At 43.4% G+C, this 22478-nt stretch overlaps 1 protein-coding gene across 1 annotated transcript in view; it reads left to right on the top strand.

The window, feature by feature from the left end:
- The window catches only part of Ak5 (adenylate kinase 5), a 190702-nt gene that overhangs the window by 3558 nt on the left and 164666 nt on the right, over window positions 1–22478 (top strand). Inside the window, exons 2-5 of the mRNA XM_021158164.2 lie at window positions 4239–4425; window positions 8935–9102; window positions 10600–10769; window positions 10856–10969. Coding sequence (XP_021013823.1) covers window positions 4239–4425; window positions 8935–9102; window positions 10600–10769; window positions 10856–10969 — 639 coding nt within the window. The remainder of the gene's footprint in view (window positions 1–4238; window positions 4426–8934; window positions 9103–10599; window positions 10770–10855; window positions 10970–22478) is intronic.

Below are 22478 nucleotides of genomic sequence, written 5' to 3'. Positions count from 1 at the left end.
ATAGGTGAGAGTAATGTATAGGTGAGAGTAATGTATAGGTGAGAGTAATGTATAGGTGAGAGTAATGTATAGGTGAGAGTAATGTATAGGTGAGAATAATGTTTGCTTTTTCCATGAAACATTCTAAAGGAAAATATTCTTTGCACTTCAGACCAGGTTCCAGGAGTGGACATTTTCAAAGATGTAGAATTTGTGGGAACTAGTGTGTGCTAGTCTCCATGAGTTACACACACCAGGCATTTGAGGGGTCCCTGCAAATACTGTAACTGGCAGGAACATGGGCCAAAGGAGATAAGACTAGAGAAACTAGGGTTCACTTGATTTAGCCAGCGCTGATTGAAACTTCTGGAGCCTGACGCCAGTGCTTTATTTTTTACATATTTAAACACAATAAAACTTAAAGAAAAGTTTTCTCATGACAGTTATCCCAGCAAAGCTTTAGGCATGGCCACACCCAAACTCCTTTACAAAGTGCGTCTCCTTAGCAAAGTACCTGTGACCTTTACATATAGAATGTGTTCTGTTGACTGACAAGCAGTGCTCAGGACCTATGGGGGAAGGGTTTATGATAAGCCCAAGGATAGATTCTATTGACTGAGAGGCAATGCTCAGGATTCTAGGAGATTCTGGTGCAGGTTAGCATCAAAGACTAGCAAAAGATCACCAGATTATCAAACAGCATCCACTCCAACCTTCTGGTGAACAGCTGTCAGTTTCTTCCACTGAAGACCAAAGCTTGTGTGGTTAACAGTTCCCATTTCTCTAGTGCTTATTATGTGTGAGCACGTGGACCTCTTGCCCTGTACAAGGCTTCATGAATTAAAAACAAGTCAGACTGTACTTTCTCCTCTGTAATCGTATAGATACTGTGATCGTATAAATACTATAGAGATTTATTGCACATCAATCAGCATTTTAAAAACTGACCTCAAAATGTTAGATTTGTTTCTAGTATTTTTAAGTGTGTGTATGTGTGTGTGTGTGTGTGTGCACTCGGTGCCCGTGGAAGTCAAAGGTGTCAGATGCCCTGGAGCTGGAATAAGCAGTTGTAAACTGCCTGATGTGGGTGCTGGGAACCAAACCTGGGTCCCCTATAAGAGCAACCAAGACATCTTAAGCACTGAGCCATCTTTCCAACCCCTGGTGTCAATTTTAAGTCTCGCTTAAACATGAGTTTGGAATTATCTTTTAATCCTAATCCTAAAAAGCCAACATGTATGTACTATACATGTATGCACTACACACCAGGGAGGAAGAGAGCACATAAATAATATTCCAGGATAAACAACAGGCATGGTGTTTCTTCCTGTCAATCATGTGGTCATCCTGAGTCCCACAGGAATGCAAGAGAAAGGGACCATAGGCCAGCCTAGGCTTTCAGCAGAGGCTTTCTGATAATAGGAAGGGCATCCCACGACACACTTAGTCTTGCTTTGATGGTACTTTTCTGTATTAAAACACACATTTGTCTTGCTATTTTAAAGGCAGAGGATACTGAGCTGAATTCTCATTTGTGCTCAGCGTGATGGCTCGAGCCTTCAATCCCAGTACTCAGGAGGCAGAGGCAGATGGATCTCCATAGGTTTGAGACCAGCCTGGTCTACATAATGAGTTCTAGGCTAGCCAAGGCTACATTGCAAGACCCTGTCATAAAACAAACAAACAAACAAACAAACAAACAAACAAAAAACAAAACCCAAAAAAAAAAAACAAACCCAAAGAAAACACAATTAACTGGCTACAACGTTAGGGGTTACCTTAAATCCTCAATTAAATCACAGTTTCGATCCAAGCTGTACATGAAATGCAAGAACAGAGAGAGGACTGCTGGGGACCACTGTGCCTGGTTGGTTAAAATTATACTAAACAGCCATAGTAACAAAACCAGCATGATAAAGGCATAGAGCCAGATGTGTAGACCAATGGAACAGAAGAAAGAGTCTGGAAAAAAAATGCACGAAGCTACAGACTCCCAACTTTTGACAAAGATGCTGAAACGAACACTAGAGAACAGACAGACAGACGGACAGCCTCCTTAACAAGTGGCACTGGGTATTTATGTGCAGAATGAAACTCTCACCTTGTAAAAAAAATTGATTCAAAGTGGATGAAAGTCGTTATATAATATAGACCGGAAACCCTGGAACAACTAGAGGAAACCAGGGAAGACACATCAAGAGCCAGGCATAAGCAAGCAAGCAAACAACAACAAAACAAACAAAGGCCAGTAGTTCCAGCGTTATAGCAAGAGCTGAACTTCAGAAGTGTTTGTAAGACAAAGGAAATAACAGAGGGGAAGTACAGCATACAGAATGGAGAAAAACATGTACCAGCTTTCTACCTGACAAAGGGTTAACATGTACAACATATGAACGATGGTAAAATTAAGCACATCAAAGCAAATCATTCCATCAGTACACGGACAGAAGAAATCAAGTATACCGTTCACAAGAGAAATCCAAACTGGGGGTGGGGGAGGAGACGCTGAAGCAAATCTTAACCACTGAGACTTCACCTCCCCTGGCCAGAAAAGCGGTTGCAAAGAAATGGAGCAAATGCTAGAAAAAAATGCAGAGACTGGGGGGGAAGTTCCTTAAGTGCTTCTTGTGGGGATGGAGGCACTGATGAAATCAGTATGGAGTTGGCTCAAAGTGGGCTGAAGAGCTAGTTCCTGCCCTAAATGCAGAAGACCCTAGGTTAAAGCCTGGGCACTGCACGAACCAGATGTAGTGATGAACACGTGGAATCCATCACAAATGAGGCAGTTGTGAGAATTAGACGTTCAAGATCACCCTCGACTGTGTGGCAAGTTCAAAGCCACATTAGGTTGTGTGGGACCCTGTCTCAAATGTTTTAATATTTTTAAAATATTAAAAATATACCTACCATATAACTTCAGACTACTCATAGGCACTCAAAGGAATCTAAGCCTACCACACAAATACCCATACATCCATGTTCATTGTGGCACTATTCACTATAGCCAAGATACATACTCAGCTTAGACGATAAACAGAGCAAATGGCATGGACGAATGCTGCTTCCTGACTCACTCTCTCTGGTTTCTACTCATCTAGCTTTCCTATACATCCCAGGCTTACCTGCCTAGGGGATGGTTCTGCCCACAGTGGTGTGGTCTCCGACATCAATCATCTCTTGAGAAATCCCACTAATAATCCCACTAACACGGCCTCAGGATAATCTGATCTAGGTAATCCTCCAATGGGGACTCACTCAGATGGCTCTGGACTGTGTCAAACTGACAGCTAACGGCATCCAGGACTGACACTGATCAACAGATGGATGGAATTTTAAACATGTGATACTTATACACAATGGAGTTTTAGCCAGTTATTCAGAAGAACAAAATTCTGCCACTTTCAGGGACATTAGGAGATGCGATTGGAAGTGGAAATTGTGTTAAGCCAAATGAGCAGACCAAAAGGACAAATATCACAGGCTTTCGCTCATGTAAAAATCTAGCCTTAGACAAGTAAATGGCATCAAAACAGAAGGGTGCTGGTTGGGAGGTGGACGGAGGCTACAGGGGAGAGGGCATGGGGGAGCAACCAGTATCTTGTCTTGTGGATGGAATCTAGACTTAACTATACACAAGAATATATATGGCATGAAAGTGGAGTAATTTCAGGGGTAAGAGGGACCAGGGGGAGGGGAAACAAGAGCACGTTACGGGTCGTGAACATGAGCAGAGTACAGTGAGATGCATGCAGCTATGCAAACACCATTACGAGGTCTATTGCTCTGTATAATGAAAAGAAAACAACGAAAAGGGGTGAATTTAGAGCAAAGGCATAACAGCATTGTAACAAAGATCCTGGGTGCTGGTGGGTGTGTCAGCTTGGTGCAAGCTAGGGCCATCTGGGAAGAGAAATCTGTGAGGCATTGTCTTCATTAATAACCAATGTGGGAGAGCTCAGCTCACTGGGGGATGGTGCCACCCCTGAGCAGGTGATCCCAGATTATATTAGAAAGCCAGATGAACTAGCCATGAGGGCAAGCCAGCATGACATTTTTCTATAGCTTCTTGCTCCAGTGCCTGCCTCCGGGCTCCTGCTTGAGTTCCTGCCCCAGTGTCCCTCCATGATGTGGGAGTATAAGCCAAAGAAACCCTTTCCTCTCTACAGAGAGGTCTTGAATTTTATCATATCAATGGAAAGCAAACTAGGACATGGTGTCAAAATAAATTTCATTTTCACTTTTTTACATATGTATTTCAGAGCCTGCTCAATGGCCTGATGTGTTCCAAGCCAGAAGACCCCATAGAGTACTTGGAAACTTGTTTACAGAAAGTCAAGGAGCTCGGAGGCTGTGACAAGGTGAAGTGGGACACATTCGTCAGCCAGGAAAAGAAGACGTTACCGCCCCTAAATGGAGGACAATCACGGAGATCCTTCCTCCGAAATGGTAATGTGTGTGCAGGATGATGGGCATCTCACGGGAGAGCAAATCTCTTTAAAATACACCATGCAGACTGGAGAGAGTGCTTTTTCATGATTAGGTTTATAAGTGTGTGGGGGAGGATTTATCTTTTCCTGCTACTACTTCTAATCACCCTCGATAAGAGGAAGAAAGCAACACACCATTGTCTGGTGATTTTCTGTAAATGTAATAAAAGTTTATATTGCTAAACTCATTATTTTGCAACATAAATTACATTTAAGAATGATGGTTGTATTTTTAACATTGCAAATAGGCTTTTCCCAAGTACACAAGTTGAATGCAGATAAAATTAGTAGTTATTATGGAACAACTCAACACTTTTATATTAGTCAGAGTCTTGGCTTGCTAATACTGCTTCCAAGTACAGAGTACATATTAGTGTGTTTTCATAAGTGCATGGATGGTTTATCAGGGTTCATTTAATAAAGATTCACTAAGCGACCATTGAATATAATGGATGTATCATTTGAGTCAAAGACACAAAAATAAACTGGTTGACTGTGTCAGGAACAGTTGAGAAGTGGAAGCTGTGGTGTGTGGAGCAGATTCACAGTTTTCCAATCTCATTTTCTTTTCTTCTTTTTTTTTTATTGGATATTTTCTTTATTTACATTTCAAATATCCCCTTTCCAGGTTTCCTTCCCTCCTCCCGTAACACCCTATCATATCCTCACTCCCCCTGCTTCTAAGAGGATGTTCCTCCACCCACCTACCCACTCCCACCTCCCCGCCCTCGATCCACCCACACTGGGGCATCTATCGAGCCTTCATAGGACCAAGGGCCTCTCCTTCCATTGATGCATGACAAGGCCATCCTCTGCTACATATGCAGCTGGAGCCATGTGTACTCCTTGGTTGGTGGTTTGGTCCCTGGGAGTTCTAGGGGGTCTGGTTGGTTGATATTGTTGTTATGGATTGTAAACCCTTACAGCTCCTTCAGTCCCTTCTCTAACTCCTCTACTGGGGACCCCGCGCTCAGTCCAATTGTTGGCTGCAAGCATCCACCTCTGTATTTGTAAGGCTCCGACAGGGCCTGTCAGATGACAGCCATATCAGGCTCCTTTCAGCATACACTTCTTGGCATCCACAATAGTGTCTGGGTTTGGTAACTGTATATGGGATGGATCCCCAGGTGGGACAGTCACTGGATGGCCTTTCCTTCAGTGTCTGCTCCATACTTTATCTCCATATTTGCTCCTGTGAGTATTTTGTTCTCCTTCTAAGAAGGACCAAAGCACCCACACTTTGGTCTTCCTTCTTCTTGAGCTTCATGTGGTCTGTGAATTGTATTTTGGTTATTTGGAGCTTTTGGGCTAATACCCACTTATCAGTGAGGGCATACCGTATGTGTTCTTTTGCATCCAATCTCATTTTCAAGTGTGTGTTTGTCAAAAACCATGGGCTATTCAGCCTTCTCCATGGAATGACATTATGAGTATAATAGTCTGTAAATACAGAATTAGCTCAATCAGGGGAAGGTAAACTAATTCTTTTGCAGTGGCCAAGACAAGTATATTTTCAAAATTTAAATTATGTTCAAAAATTGTTGAACAAGGTTGGAAAAAAAATGGCTCAGTGATTGAGACTGCTGCCTACTCTTCCAGAGGACCTAGCTTCAGCTCCTAGCACTCTTAACTGGCTGCTCACCAGTGCCTAGATTTCCATCTTCAGGGGTTCTACTGCCCCCTTCTGGCCTCCACAGGCACCTGCACTTACATGTGCCTACCACCTGACTCCCGACACACACATACACACATAAAGAAATAGTAAAATAAAATAAAATTTAAAAATACTGCCTCACAAAAGTTTCAGCCACACCAGGAGGTCGAAACAAACTTCCTTTGCAGTAAATAAAAGGAGGAAATGACTCTTGGTGTGTGTGGCCGCATCAGGTATGACCCCAGTTAGATTTCATTTGAATATAGTGTGGGAAAAAAAATCATGGTGTGCTCATATTTAAGAAGCTGGAGAAGAGGAAAGTAGAGATATCATTCCCTCAAAGACATCTCCAGAGAGAGAAGCATCTTTCCTTGTGCACACAGGAGTGATGCAGCTGCTAATTATCTTTTTGTTAATCATTAGACAACCCTCTCTATGGACTGCGCTCAAGAAAACATTACTACGCTTTGCTGTCCTGTACCTGGAATATATGCTAGGGAGATACAAAATATGTTTTCCAAATTCATTTATTTTGTAATTACAAATTTTTATTTTATAAAGTGATTTGTGCTTTTATCCTTTGTATTTTTGTTTTGTTTTAAAATGCTGGGGGTTTGGATTCAGGACTTCGTGCAAGAGAGAAAAGCACCCAAGCAACTGAGTTGTAGCTCTGCCCCTCCCTAGATGTAAACTGTACTTGGTGGAATAGATTGTTGCATTCAAGGATATTTCTAACTGCCCCCATAAACTTAAAGATTTCTAGAAATAGAATGATTCATAATTTTTGCAAACATATTGACAATGGTAGACAAACATACAGTTACCTTGACAAATTATTCTGTGACATGAAATATTTCATCATCTAAGTGAATCACGTAGATGAAAATACCATAAAGCAATGGCAAACAATTGGCAGGCAGATCTTTACATTATTGCATCTTTAAGGGAACGCAGGTTACTATAGTCAGTGCCTTTCCTGAGACAGCCTTTCCCCACACTTCCTAAAGACTGCCTGCTGCCATCTGAGGACTCCTGTACTACAGACAGAGTCTAGTAAACCAGAGGTCAGATGATCCCATGTGTTGTATCAAGATAACGGGGAGTCCCAACTGATGAGCATTTTCGGAGATGAAGCGTGTGCTGTGCCTAGAGGCTTGGTCAACCATTGAGAGCCCTCATGGAAGGCCAGGTAGCTGCCTGTCTCCCTCCTGCGGAGTTTGTTTGCAAGTTAGGGTTCTCTGCCTTCCTGGTGACATAACAACACCTATGATGAAAAAGAAATCATAAACTATAAACTGACAATGGCAGAAACCGTCCGTCTATCCATCTATCTGAGGCTTGCCAGGTCTGACTTCTGGTTTCTATTTCCACTCTTCAGTTGAATGTTGAGAGTGCCAAATAGGATCCACTGCCTATGTTCCATTACTTGTGATTGTTCTAACTTCTGAATCTTTCTCTTCCCAAATCCTTTCTTATCACTCCAGCCCAAAAGCATTTATCTCCTTGATATCCTTGGCCTTCTGAATATCAGGTTTACCAAGAGAGACTTGAACCATAGCCTTTCCACCTTGTGGACATGTGGCTGTCAGATTAGAACACATATGTTCTAGAATGACTAGAACGGAGGAGACAGTTAAAGCTTAGCCTCCTACTAAAATCACACCCCCAAACACACACACACACACACACACACACACACACACACACACACACACACACACCTGGAACTAAAGGTCAAATGTTTGTTGCCAATATAAACCTAAATCTTAAATGTTAAATCTTCACATTTACATTGTAAGACAACAAAGTCAAAGATATTCATCTTAGTTATTGTTCTATTGCTAGCAAAACAACTCCAAAACCAAGGCAATTCTCACAAACGAAAGCATTTAGTCATTTAACTGAGGGGCTTGCTTACAGTTTCTGAGGACTAGTTCTTTATTATGGTAGTGAGTGTGTGGTGGCAGACAGGCAGGCATGGTGCTGAATCAGTAGCTGAGAGCTTTACATCCTGATTCCCAGGGAGCAGGAGGGAGAGAAAGAGACACTGGATGTGGCATGGGCTTTTGCAACTTCAAAGCTCAAGTCTATGACACACTCTTCCAACAAGACCACACTTCTTACTTAATCCTTCCCAAACAGTCCATCAACCCAGAACTAAGTATGCACATAGATGAGTCTCTGAGGGCCATTCTCATTCAAACCACCACAGAACTAGACATTGGGAATTTAGACTATAATGTCAAAAGGTACTACAAGTTACATGTTGGATCTTTATGCCAGTAAACACTCTACTGGACCCTCAGAGTAAGGGCACATTCTATTTGTAGAGTTTATGCCACTACACATTCTACAGGACACCCCCCCCAGAGTAAGGGAATAGTTCTATTTATAGAGCAAATAGAGTATATTCCACATAGACACTGAATCCCTGGGTAGCTGGGTAAGGTTATATTCTCAGATTCCAGAATGGTCTTGCAGAGGCCTTGCAGAGGAAAATGAAGCCATGCTGGCGAAGGTTACTCCTTCTCAATGCAGGTGGCTCAGTCCGGCCATCCATCTGTATCAATAAAGTTTTACTAGAACACTGGCCCCTCATTCACTTTTGTATTGTCTAGGACCATATCCATGCTACCATGGGTGTTGAGCATGAGACAATGTGGCTCTGAAAGTCTGAGTTACTGACCACTAAGGAAGCCTTCGTTCAGAGACTGGCTAGTTGATATAATTTCCTGTACTAACTGGTCAACTGTGAAAAAGTGCTTCCCTCTGCTTATTTTTTCTCCTTTTCAAAATTACCCTACTCTTTTGCAGTCATGCCTGAAAATTCAAACTTTCCGTATCGGCGGTATGACCGGCTCCCTCCAATCCACCAGTTTTCCATAGAGAGTGACACGGACCTGTCAGAGACGGCAGAGCTGATAGAAGAATATGAGGTTTTTGACCCGACTAGACCTCGGCCCAAAATCATTCTTGTCATAGGTATGATATCAGCATCATGGTTCTCCATGATTGCTAACTTTGTTTGAAATTTATGTTTCAGAAACAATATTAGATGGCATATCTGCAAGTGTTGAGTTGAGGGAATAACAAACAAGCAGAAACTTCCAGGGATGGCAAATGGAAATAGTTGAGAACACTTTTCAATAAAGCAGAATCAGAATTCTATTTAACACTTATTTCATATCCTTAAATCCCCATTAAAACATCACAATACTTCTCTATGATGACCTGCAAACAATATCTCCAAGATTTTATGAATCTGCTGTTTTCTTTGTTTAAACTTTAATGCAGTGAGCCAACTAGATATTTTTAAAATGAGGATTATATTCTCTTTAATTGGGAAATAAGAATTTTTCCCCTAGTAACCACAGAAGGAAAAGAAATAATAATGAATTGGAGGTATTCATATGAGTGCAATGTAGTGCCTTCAGTAAGATATGTTCCCAGTAACCTGTGGCCACTCTGCAAAAGCAAAGATAAAAGCACTGGGAATCCTGTGCTGAATACAAAAATATAAGCCCGGTTCTGTCTCACAAGAATAGATACTAAACATGTTTTAAGTAGTTTAGACGAGGAAAGCATTTTCTTTAAGTTTGTGTGTGCTGTGTTTGAGAGCATGTGGTATGTGTACACAGATGATTATGCATATGTGTGTGTGGTTTAGTGTGTGTTTCTGCTGTGTATGTGAGCATGTGTGTGTACACAGATGAGTGCATGTGTGTTCATGTGGTATCTGTGTGTGTGTGTTTGTGTGTGGTATCTGTGAGTGTGTGCTGTGTATGGAAGTGTGTGTGTGTGTACACAGATGACTCTGTGTGTGTGTGTGTTTGTGTGGTATCTGTGCATGTGTGCTGTGTATGGAAGGGTGTGTGTGTGTACACAGATGACTGTGCATGTGTGTTTGTGTGGTATCTGTGAGTGTATGCTGTGTATGGAAGCACATATGTGTACACAGATGACTGTGCATGTGTGTTTGTGTGGTATCTGTGAGTGTGTGCTGTGTATGGAAGCACAGATGTGTACACAGATGAGTGTGCGTGTGTGCGGAGGACAGAGCTCAATCTCAGGTGCCATTCCCTAGAAGCTGCCCCCTTGATGTTTGAGACAGAGTCGCTCACTGGCTCATAGCTCACCAAATAGGCTAGGCTGGCTGGAGAGTAATCCCAGAGATCTTGCTGTCTCCACCTCCCTAGCCCTGAGACTATGCAACACTGTGCCCAGCTCTTTACATGGGGTCTGGGACTCAGACCCTGTATAGCAGGCACTTGGCTGACTCAGCCATCTCCTTAGCCACACAAAGTGTGTATGTTGCTTACTTGCAAATTCTAAGTTTCTCAAAAATCTATGCAATCATGGGAAGGCCTCTGAGTGCACAGAAGTCTTTGTCCCACGTTGTGGTCTCCCAGGAGAATAGTAGCTGTCATGGATGAGTGTCTCTTCCTATAAAGTCATGGGTTTGCCTATTTTGAATGCCAGGTGGTCCAGGAAGTGGAAAGGGTACTCAGAGTTTGAAAATTGCAGAGCGGTATGGATTCCAGTACATCTCAGTGGGAGAATTATTGAGGAAGAAAATCCACAGTGCCAGCAGCAACAGAAAATGGAGTCTGATCGCCAAGATAATCACCAACGGGGAGCTGGCCCCACAGGTACGACTGCATGACTGCCTTCTCTCGTGCAAAACATAATAGCTCCTGCGTGGAGTACACTGTAGATTTTCATCTTTGTATTAAAGGAGACAACAATTACGGAGATAAAACAAAAATTGATGCAAATACCCGATGAAGAAGGCATTGTGATTGACGGATTCCCAAGGGATGTTGCCCAGGCTCTGTCTTTTGAGGACCAGGTAAGAATATCTCCTAGCATGGTTTTAGCTTCTCTCTTCTGTCTGCTCTCCTTTATCTATCTATCTATCTATCTATCTATCTGTCTGTCTGTCTGTCTGTCTGTCTGTCTGTCTGTCTATCTATCTATCTATCTATCTGTCTGTCTGTCTGTCTGTCTGTCTGTCTGTCTGTCTGTCTGTCTATCTATCTATCTATCTATCTATGTGAGTATGTATGTGTGTGTATCCGTGTGTGTGTGTGTGTGTGTGTGTGTGTGTACAGAACAAGAACCCCACATATGTTAGGCAAGCTTTCTACCTTAGGGATAGCCTAGCCTTATTACTATTAATTGATTAAAAAAATAATGTCTCACTTTTCACTTAAATTTTTGGGATTAAACAACAACAAGGACAAACAATGATTCCTTGGCAACATTTCTGAATTCTGGTCTGAAATGGGCAAATCCATCCGTGTGTGTTGGCAAAAGGTTTTTTTCCTTGGCAAATCTTTAAAAAATTGAACACCATCTGCCAAAAAACAAAACAAAATAAAAAGCCCTCATAAAATTGATAATAGAATTCATTAATTTTATTTAAAAGTGTAGTTCTTTATAAACTTTATTTCAAATACTTGCTATAAGATGCCTTTTAATGTTTAATTTCTTTAAAATAAGTCTCAGTCAGTAGTGTCCAAGGATGAACCTGGGATCACCCTACGCCATCATCCTTGTCGGCTCAAGGCCTCTTCGCTGGGTCAGGAAGCGCTGGGCTTCCTATGTTAAGATGCTGTTCAGCTCAAGTGTACTCATATGGAGTAAATCACACTTTCTTAGCATCTACTGTGCTCATTCTAAATGAACACAAAAATTGAACTACTGCGTCTTCTAATCTTTGAAAAGACTCGTAAGCCAGAGTGGTATTTTCATTGCTCAGACTCCCGGAACCATTCTTCCAGAATATGCGTTTCAGTTAGAGGGAAAGGGGGACGTGTAGACATGGCTCCTCCCATACAGGGAGCCACATGCAGCTCTCTTGGAGAGGAGACTTACCCATCTTCCTCCTCACTCACACTTGGGATGTTCCAAGAGTCAGGGTGCTGGCTTTGGGAACCGAGCAAGCAGATCCTTACAGCAGTGTCTACACAGATGAGTCTACTTGTCCCCTGCCACACCGGATAAAACACACTATCTTCCTAAGCTTAATTAGCATCCTAGAGGTTCCCAGCCATGACGACTGAAGTTGATGCTGCAACGGTTGCTGCAGGAGTTCAGTGGATGCAGAGGCAAAGTGGGAAGGTTTATGTAAGATGTCAGGGTTGGTCCCACCCCACCCTCCTCACCATGTGTAAAAGAGGCTACTGCAGTGTATCTTTCTCATTTTGTACCTCTGACTTCAAATGTGCAAGGGTTTCCACATCAGTTCTACATCACTAACTGGGCATCCAGAAATTTAATTCTGCTTAATCATTAAGCATCCAAAGTTAGTAGAACACCCACACCCACACCCACACAAACACACACCAGCTGCTCTCATCTAATATGCCAACTCAAATCCCAGCAACTCCCTGAACTTAAGAGTGAATGTCTTTTTAAAAAAAAAAATGGGATTCTCATGTTGCCCTTCATTAGCTTTGTAAGTTACTGGAAAGACTGAAAGCACCCAGGAAAGTACGTGGCTTACATATGCTGGTATGTGTATAAAGGATGCCACATAGGAACAGAAAGGCATAAAGTAAGGACTGCCAGGAAAGAACAGAGCTTCCCACTGTGTGCACCAAATCTATGAGTCCCAGAGATTACAAGAAAGTTTTGATAGCCTTATCTCAAACCTCCCTCTCCTCCCTGGGTATCTTGGGGTAGGGCTAAAAATTGCCACCGCTCTCTGTCCTGAGTCTACCTGAGGCCTTTTTCATGGTCACCTCATCAGTACAGACACATTGCCTTCGGAGAGGTTCTTAGGAAGAAAGAAAGACATGCCCATCAATTAAGAAATTCTAATAGCTCTGTGCTGGTAACAAAGACCTGTATGTTTTTAGTAAGCTACACTTCATGTTTTTCTTTACTATCTTTAAATTTTGATTTATTTAATTCAGCTCCTTTTAGTGGACACACACACACACACACACACACTGAAACAAGAACATACAAAGGCCATTCCATTTCCCTCAAGTTTTTCACAACACAGATCTAAGATGTAAGAAGGGCTGTATTTCTGATGGCAGCCATAGATGGTGCCATTTTGATAAAAAACACCCAATAACCTGTCTGGCTAATAGAACAAAGAAGAGTGATATTTTCCTCTTCCCCTTAAGGAAATACCAACACTGAAATTGGTCAGGCAGCTTTTCTCCTTGAAGGGACCATGGCTCCCTCCCTGGTATTATTCTCCCATGTAGGATGCTACCATTATCAACTGTGTGCTTGAAATGAGGGTTGTCATCACATGCAAGTTCTAGCTGGTCTGTTGGGAAAATAAGAAAGGTCAGAAAATGACACCCAGCCCTTGAGCTCACTGGTGCTGTTCACACCAGCCCCTGTGCTCACTGGTGTTGAGAATTTGGCCATGCTATCTCCATGGAGAAAACTGGTAAGTGTGGTCCACAGGGGCAGACAGGGATCTGCAACAACTTCCTGACTGTGGGAAGTTTTCAGCTTTTACCAACTTGCCTCCCTGACCAGGCAGAAGTGGGCGTGCTTCCTTCCTCCCACACACAGCCCACCACCACTCGATCGCACCTTTCCAAAGCTCAGCATCCAGGTGCATGGACAGTTCTCTGCACCAGGTCTGGCTTTGCTTCTCATACTCTGCTAACTAGAACCTTAAAGTCAATTTCTCTTCCCTCTCTCTACTAAAGAACTAGACTAGGCAGGTAAAATAAAGCCTCCCGTAAGAGGGGAGCAATCTGAGGATGTGCTGAAGTCACGGAACCATGTGCAGTTGGTAAGTAACCCCTGTGGGTGGATCCCAGGGCACCCAGCACGGGAACAGTTTCCGGTCCCACACTCGCATCAGCAGAGCCCACTGATTGTCATTACTGTCTTCTGAGGCTTGAGCCTCTGAAGTCTTCCTGCTCTTTACCAGTGTAGAAGAGGGTGGAAACAGGCTTCAGTTCACCTTGGGCCATTTTCCCCTTTGAAACAATTTTTTTGATGTTTAGACATGGGTCTTCATTGATGTGTGGACATGGGTCTTCATTGATGTGTGGATATGGGTCTTTACTGGTGTGTGGACATGAATTTTTATTGATGTGTAGACATGGGTCTTCATTGATGTGTAGACATGGGTCTTCATTGATGTGTAGACATGGGTCTTTATTGATGTGTGGACATGGGGCTTCATTGATGTGTAGACATGGGTCTTTACTGGTGTGTAGACATGGGTCTTTATTGATGTGTGGACATGGGTCTTTATTGATGTGTGGACATGGGTCTTCATTGATGTGTAGACATGGGTCTTCATTGATGTGTAGACATGGATCTTCATTGATGTGTAGACATGGGTCTTTCTTTATTGATTGTAGACATAGATCTGCTCGTGCTTCTTCTATTTAGTTGTTTTGTTTGATGATACATTTCTAACATTGTAGTTTTCTTAGAAAAAAATTCTAAATAATGTTCTGATCATGGAAGTGCATCACCCTCTTGCTATCATTTGGATGTGGGTAATGTCCTCCACAGGTCTAGGTAAGATTCTGGTCTCAGAATTGGAAGGTTTTGCAAAACTTTGAGGGGTGGGGCTTTATGGGAGATCTTCATACTTGGTGGCAAGGTCTCACAGGGATGGTGAGGACCCTGCTGGTTCCCTCTCCTCCTGGCTGTGATATGAACACTCATCCTGACATGCTCCCATAAGGATATGCCCCCCCCCTTGCCAGAGGCCCAAACCAGTGCATCCACTCAATCTTAGACTTTGCCTTCAAGAACCATAAGCCAAATGATACCTTTCTATTGATACTTGCCTGTCCATCAGGCAGTCCCTTGGAGTGACACAAAGCTGATGGCTATGTCCCACCTGCTTTTCCAAGTGGGCTAGTCTCCATATTTAGCTCTTTATAAAGATAGCATCGTCCTGGTTTTAATTTCCAATATAGTTTTTTTTTTTTTAGAGATAGGTGTGCAGGTTACTTTTTAGAAATGCCATGCCTTCCTATCCATGTATCTTAGTTTCTGTGTTGGGGTGAAATACCCTAACAAAAAGCAGCTTCAGCTTACAGTTCCAAGTCACAGTCAAGACAGGAACTCCACTAGTTATAGAGCATCTGCCTGCAAAGACAGAATAAATACGTGCATGCCTACTTGTTTGGCTGGATTTTGTTTTTGTTTTTCTTCCATTTCCATACAGACCAAGGGCCATGAAATAGCCCTGCCCACATCCAGGTCTGCTCTTCCCTTTTAATTAAGCCAGTAAAGAAAAACCCCTCACAAGCATGCCCACAGACCAAACTGACCTACGCAGTCCTTCGATGAGAACGTCTTCCCTAGGGACTCTAGATTGTGTCAGGCTGACAGAACTGACCAACACAAGTGGCCATTGGCATGTTGCTATGTGTAGTGGACCTAGTTATGAGTTGTTAAATACTGTTTTCTAGTTTTCCATATAAAAACCTTGTGCCGTTATGTTAGCTATGTTCCTTTGCAGCTTTTAGCATTATGGACAAATTTCCCATTTGTAACCTATTCTTCTCCATGTTTGGCTGGCCTTGATAGAATTCCTGTGTGTTTGTGGTTTGTCTCTGGCACAGGCTTCTCTTTCGTGTTCTTTGAGGCAGAGTTTATTCATTTATTCTGAAGGCCTGCTTCCTTCTCCCTTTCTGCCGACCCTCACACATGCCTCATCAACTCACTATGCTCCTTTGCTTCAGAGGGTTCGATTACACAAAGAATGAATCTCTGGGTGGAAAACAAAATACTAGGGCTTTGGATACCATACAAAGGAACAATTTAAGTAACCACATAGGAAGTAATTTTGAATCATTTCTCAGACCTTCCGGTGAACCAGCGGGGTGGTCAGCGAGTGTTGCCTTTGTAGGTCTGTGTGCTCCTGATTAATGTGCAGACTCCCTGAGATCCCCATGGTCTCCTTTGAAGAACGAGATGACAGTACCTCACAGGATGGGGTGAGACCAGAATCACTCTCTGAAGTTCTCCGCTCAGCCTTCGCTCCTGGGCTTTTCTAGAAGAGTGTGATGATTACTAATGGGTCTGTCAAAAACAACCCCCCTCTGATTTATAGCAGGGAAGGCCAGTGCTTCTCTCCTTCTGTCAGAGGCTGTGAAGGCAAAGACTCTATTCCTACTGCAGTTTATTTTTCAAACTGACCGATTAAACCATCAGAGGCATCCTTGAGGTCTTAAGGCTGCCCACAACAGTGCCCCCTTTGAGCTGGCCTTCTGAGTTTGGCCTTAAGCCTCTGTTTGAAGATCTTGTGCTTCTACAAATGACTGGAAACCACTGCCGAGCTCTGGAAGCTGCAGTCCAGGAACATTCAACACTGCTGGGCAGGAAGCCTTTGGAAGCCCACTAATTAGTACATCCTGGTTCCATCTTCCTCCTCCCCCTTCCTGTGCCTGAAGGGAAAAAAAAAGAAGTAGTAATTGATCCTTTGAAACTAACCCAGAGGTGTAAACAGCCCAGAGTTCCAAAATGGGTCTTGGGAGAGCTCCTCCTGAGAGTGCAGGTGCTGAGCCCCAGGCACTCATGTCACACAGTGGTCAATCTTCAGGTGAGGTGGGCACCTTCAGGTGAGGTAGAGTACCACAATTTCTATACCTGAGCAGTGACAGCCTCGCTCTTCTGAGCTGTAGAGTTTTAGAAACACTGTCCAGTCAGTATAATCTTCCTTCACATAGTCCCTGCAGGAGTCTGAGTTCACCCACATGGCCATGCATACAGAGAACCACAAACTTAAGGTACTCTCAAACATCATTATTTATATATACCTTCATTCTATAGACTATCTATGCTGGGATGTTTGGTGGATTGGTGAAGGAATTCACCCACTGTACCAGTGTAGAAAAGAGGACATGTATTTAGGGAACTCTCCTGCAGGGGACAAATGACATGGTAGCAACAAAAAAAAAGAAAACACCTCAGAGGGCTTCGATTTTGGAGGAACCCTCATTTCATTAAGTTAACCCACTTTACATGCACAATTCCAATATCTAGCTCCAGCAATGCAAATAAGAAGACCCCAAATTGATCGGTATTTGGTTCTGGGCAATAAGGGTGAGCCACTTTGTGTGTTGCAATTCCCATCACAGAAATGAGAGCAATTCCAGTATTTGGTTGTGGCTGATTTTGCTTGGCCATACTCTTCTGATGTTTTAGTGTTTGGGTAGAACACAGCTACAGTTCTGTTGGGAGATGTCTTCTGGACCAAGTTTCTTGGAAGACTTGCTCACTTTCTGGTCTCTCTCTGTCTTGATCTCCCCCATAATACTGTCCTCACCCCCGATAGAGTCACAAATTCAGGTTTGGGAGACGTTCTTTATTAGTTTATTTGAAATGAACATGGTTATATTCCGGTCTGACCTCCCTAGGAAGGGTTTGTTGTGTGCCATGAGAAGAGGGCCACACTTGGGATCAATCAGTTTTAGTCAAAGGTCCGAGTGGCCTGGCCTGGGAGCTAAAGGAAAGTGTGGCTGATGGTGCTATGGGGCTGAAGGCTGTGTCTAAATGTCCTCTTGAGTCACAACTATAGAGCTGAGAGAAAGAAACCTGACAAAAGTATTGAAAATATGTGGGTATGCTTTTCTGAGCAAGTGTGAGATGGGGAAGGGCTCCTATCCAGTTGTGATGTACATGCATATATGCAGAGATATTCAGGGCTCACAGGGAAAGGCTGAACTGTACAAAGCCTGTTTCCAATAGCATCCAGAGAATGGAGGCCATGGCTGTGCTTCAAAGAGGGAGAAGTAAAAAGTAGAAATGTTTGATCCTAAGTGAGCAGGTTTTGAGTGGCATCCAGCCTGGTTCTCGTGAAATATATAGAACCATTTGAAGTTGAATCTGTTTAATTTTGGAAGGAATAGATTTGATTAGCCATTGATAGAGACAATGGACAGAGACAAAAAACGTAGAGAAAATAAGGAATTCTATGAGATGGATCAGAGGAGCCACCCATGGCTACACTCATCTAAATTGTGATTAGAAAATGGACAACGAGAAAAATATAGACCAGCAGGCATGGCAAGAAGGGATTTTATTTACCTCTTGAAGAAGATGGCAGGATGGCAAGGGTGTGTGGTACCACAGGGAGAAGATGTGGGTGGCAGAAGGTGTGCTGCCACAGGAGAGAATTTGGATTTTTTCATAAGCTTTCATGAAGCAGCAGAGAATCAAGTGAAGACACCAATTTAGACATGGACAATTGTGATTGGCTGATTTCCTAGGGACTTCTGTGGTGTGCGGGACACTGAAGATGTTCTTAAGCCTGGGCTGGTAGAGTCTGGCTCAAGCCTGAGGTTGGGTGTGACAGAGCCAGCTGTGGTGGAGATTTTTCTTCTCCAGGAGCAATGGAGGGGATGCTATTTAATTTACTTAGAGTCAGACAAATTTTGATGGAAGAATAAAGTACATTAGAGGGATTTTGCAGGAGTTAAGATGATATTTTTCCTGGGATGGCACAAGTAAGGGTCAGAGTGCCATCAGGTCACATCCCACAAGGAAAATTCCAAGAGCAGAAGCAGCAGCTTTGGGACACAGGTTTATAGATGAACTTACCTGCATGGGGCCTTAGGGTCCACTTCTGAAGAAACAGCAAAAGTCTTCGATGAGTTTATTGTTCCAGTGAGGGTCTCTTGTTCTCCATCTTGACTGTTGGTTAGAAAAATGGGTTTTACATCAGACAGGTAAACCACATTCTGGCCTTTGACTACTGCTGGGATGTTTGATAAGACCCACTAGGTCCCTTCTAATCAGGCTGACGCTGAGTCTCTGGGATGATGGACCTTATATGCCTTCAGGAACACCAGGTTCCCCAGGTTAGGGTGACAGCTGTGGTCAAAGATGTAAAAATCTTGTTTTAAAGTACTTCTCACTGACATTTCTTCTAGTTATGCATCCTTGTTGAGTTTTTAAGACCATGTAGGTGGCCAAGATTCACATTTTTGGTTAGAGCTCCATCAGAGGCCCTTAGTTGCTGGAGAAGAGAATTTCCACTGAAAAGCCTTTTAAAGAGACCAGGTTCCTCATCTCTGTGGGCTGGACATGTCACAGGAATGGGGAGGCTGAGAGAGAGACAGAGATACAGAGACACAGAGACAGACAGACAGATACAGAGACACAGAGACATAGTTAGAGATGCAGAGAGAGGCAGAGAGACAGAGACAGACAGAGACAGACAGACACACAGACACACAGACAGACAGACACAGAGACATAGCTAGAGATGCAGAGAGAGGCAGAGAGAGGCAGAGAGACAGAGAGCAAGATATCCCAGAAAAGGTTGGGTGCTTCATTCTTCTTGGTAGCAAGTGTAAGCAGGAGCCAGGAGGCTTTTGGATGTGAGGGCCCCAAGTAGGATAAATGGAAGATGAGAGGTGAAATTCTCATTGCCTATATCAGCTACTGGTGGTGGTGGAATGTGTGTGTGTGTGTGTGTGTGTGTGTGTGTGTGTGTGTGTGTGTGTTGTGATTTGGATGGGCTGATGAACAAATATGACCTTTATATCGGAGTAGGAAAGAGCACAAGCTTATCTTATTCTTTAACTTATTTATATCTTATAAATGTATTGATTTAGCAAAGAGAGCAGCGGGTAGAATGGTGACAGAGAAGCCACGTGCATGCAGCAGTGTGCGGCAACTCCTCTGTAGGTTAGGGTTTGCATCTGATTGTAATTTCTCAACATTCGGTTTCTGCTGTGCAAATCAGGCAGCTCTGAGGTATCGGTTCATGCTCTTTGCCTGTGCTGTTCTAGGTACTATTACAGTACTCTTACATCAGCTTTCTCTTGAGGCATGGCCTCACCAAATAGGCCAGGCTGGCCTTGAACTCTTGATTCTTCTGACTCAGCCTCCTGAGTGCTTAGACTATAGGTTTGTGTCACCATGCATAGCTATCTTTGTGTTCTGTATTTGGTGGCATAATATATATGTAATGTATAATATAGTGTATAATTTAATGTGTATAATACACACTATACATTATAATATAATGTATAGTGTATGTGCTTTGTTGACCACTGCACTCCCTGAGCCCCCATCTTCATCGCACTCTACAGATAAAGAAACAGAGGCAGGTGACACCATCAGGCAAGAACACAGCTTGGTACAGATATGGAATCGAGACCACTGGCTTTCCTTACCCTAGAGATTATGAACAGACAGCCTCCAGGCTGAGTGTGGGCTGCAGACAACATTTTCAAAAAACAGTGTGCCAAAATTTAAAATTGGAATATTATAAAATAGAAAGCAGTTTTCTTGGAGATTTGGTGGCTCCAGAACACACTCCTGGATCCCAGTGGTGATGGTTGGTTGTTAGACAAGGACTTCAGTTCGTGACTGTCCCCAACCCAGCCCCACCTCTCTACCTCCAGTCTGACCCTTTAAAAGCCTTGGAGCTCACACCCCACATGCCCCCTCCCCCTGCTGGGTGTTGGCTGTGACCAGCAGAGCCCACTCCAGGCCTGCTCACCACTCCCACGACCCATGACTCCATGCTGTCCTCAAGAACAGACACAACTGCTTCATTATCAATACAGCCTATACCCCTAACAGTGATGACCCTACCGATAGCCCTTTCCCACCAGCGGCAAAGAGCGGGGCCTATCTCCTAGACTCCTAGTGGGGCCTCCGGTCTTTCTGGCCTCTCTCTTACACGTCTATGAAGCACTGAAGGGCAGAGTTTGCCATTTGCCTGATTGGTATGGGAAAAGAGTAATAGTGTCTTAGCAGCAGTGGTAGATACATCACACTGAACACATATGGAAGAGTGCCTGTGTGACAGACATTGTTTTGAATCCATTACATCCTTACAGGAGTGTATGTTGATTCTGCCAACAATGTGAAAGTATTTCACATGTGAAGAGTGGACAGTTTACAGGTGGATCTATGCAAAGTCTTGAGAAGCAGAGAGGTGAAGTGAGCCCAGGTGTGGGCTTCTGAGAGTTGAGTCTCAGTACACCCCCACCCTCCACTCCCACCCCTGCCCCTGTGTATTGAGAAACATAGACAAGCTGTGATGTTCCCATTTACAAATGTTGAGGGATTACCTTTATGCCCTAGTTTGCTGTGATAAACACAGCCACCAAAGGCGACTTGAGAAAAGGGGTTGATTTCTGGTCATAGCTTGTATTTCACCATGAGGAGAAGTAAAGGACTCAGAGCTGGAGCTTGGAAGCGGTCACTGGAGCAGAGGCCACAGAGTGGAGTTCCTTACTGGATTGCTCTCCAGAGATCCGTTCTCTCTCTCTCTCTCTCTCTCTCTCTCTCTCTCTCTCTCTCTCTCTCTCTCTGTGTGTGTGTGTGTGTGTGTATCTTCCAGGATCACTTGCATGCTTGCATGGGGATGGTACCACCCACAGTGGGCTGGGCCCGCCCACATCAAGCATTAATTAAGAAAATGGTCCCACAGACTTACCTACAGGCCAGTATAATAGAGGCATTTTCTAAGTTGCAGTTTTCTCTACTTAGATATGTCTAAATCTGTGTCAAGCTGACAAAGCCAAACCAGCTCATTTGATAATCTAAAATCAGACTAGGGATGTGGCTCTCTGGTAAACTATTTGCCTAGCATAGAAACTTCAGTTCAATTTTAGCACCACAAAAAAATAAAAGTAAAAAAAAAAAAAATAAGCCAACAAACATGTGTGGTGGCTTGCATGCAATTGGTCCCCACAGGCTCATGTATTTGAGTGTTTCCTCCTTCGTTGATGGAATTATTTGGGAAGGATCAGGAGGTGTGACCTTGTTGGAGCAATGTCACTGGGCTTGAGGTTTCAAAAGCCTACCCCATTCCCAGTTAGCTCTTCTCTCTGTCTCCAACTTGCAAAACAGCACATAAGCACTCAGCGACTGCTCCAGAGCCATGCCTGCCTGCAGACTGCCATGCTTCACACCATGGTGATCATGGACTCTAAACCCTCAGAAACTGTGAGTTGCCAAACTAAGTGCTTTCTTTTGTAAGTTGCCTGGCTCTGGGTGTCTTCACAGCAATAGAACAGTGGCCAAGACAACAATCAACAAGACCTGGATGAGAAAACAAGACACTTGGCTGGCAACCATACTGAAAGATATTATTTAACACTAGTGAGAGGATAAAGCAAATGAGATGAGAGCCAGACACCTGGTAGCTTCCCAGTAGTCCACTGAAGAATACATAATGGGTAGCTTGGGGGAAACCAGGGTCTCTTATATTTCATCTTGTGGCATTATCTGGCATGGTGGCTCATACCTGTAGTCCCAGTGGCAGGGAGACTGGAGCTTGCTGTGAGTTTGGCTAATATGAGCTCCAGGTAAGAGATTAAACTGGGCCATAACAAGACACTATATCAAAACAAAAAAAACAACAACAACAACAACAAAAACCTTCC

This window comes from Mus caroli, chromosome 3 (genome assembly GCF_900094665.2).
Source record: "Mus caroli chromosome 3, CAROLI_EIJ_v1.1, whole genome shotgun sequence".
Lineage (NCBI taxonomy): Eukaryota > Metazoa > Chordata > Mammalia > Rodentia > Muridae > Mus > Mus caroli.
The sequence above is the reverse complement of the archived record's forward strand: the minus strand, read 5'-3'. Positions and strand labels throughout refer to the sequence as shown.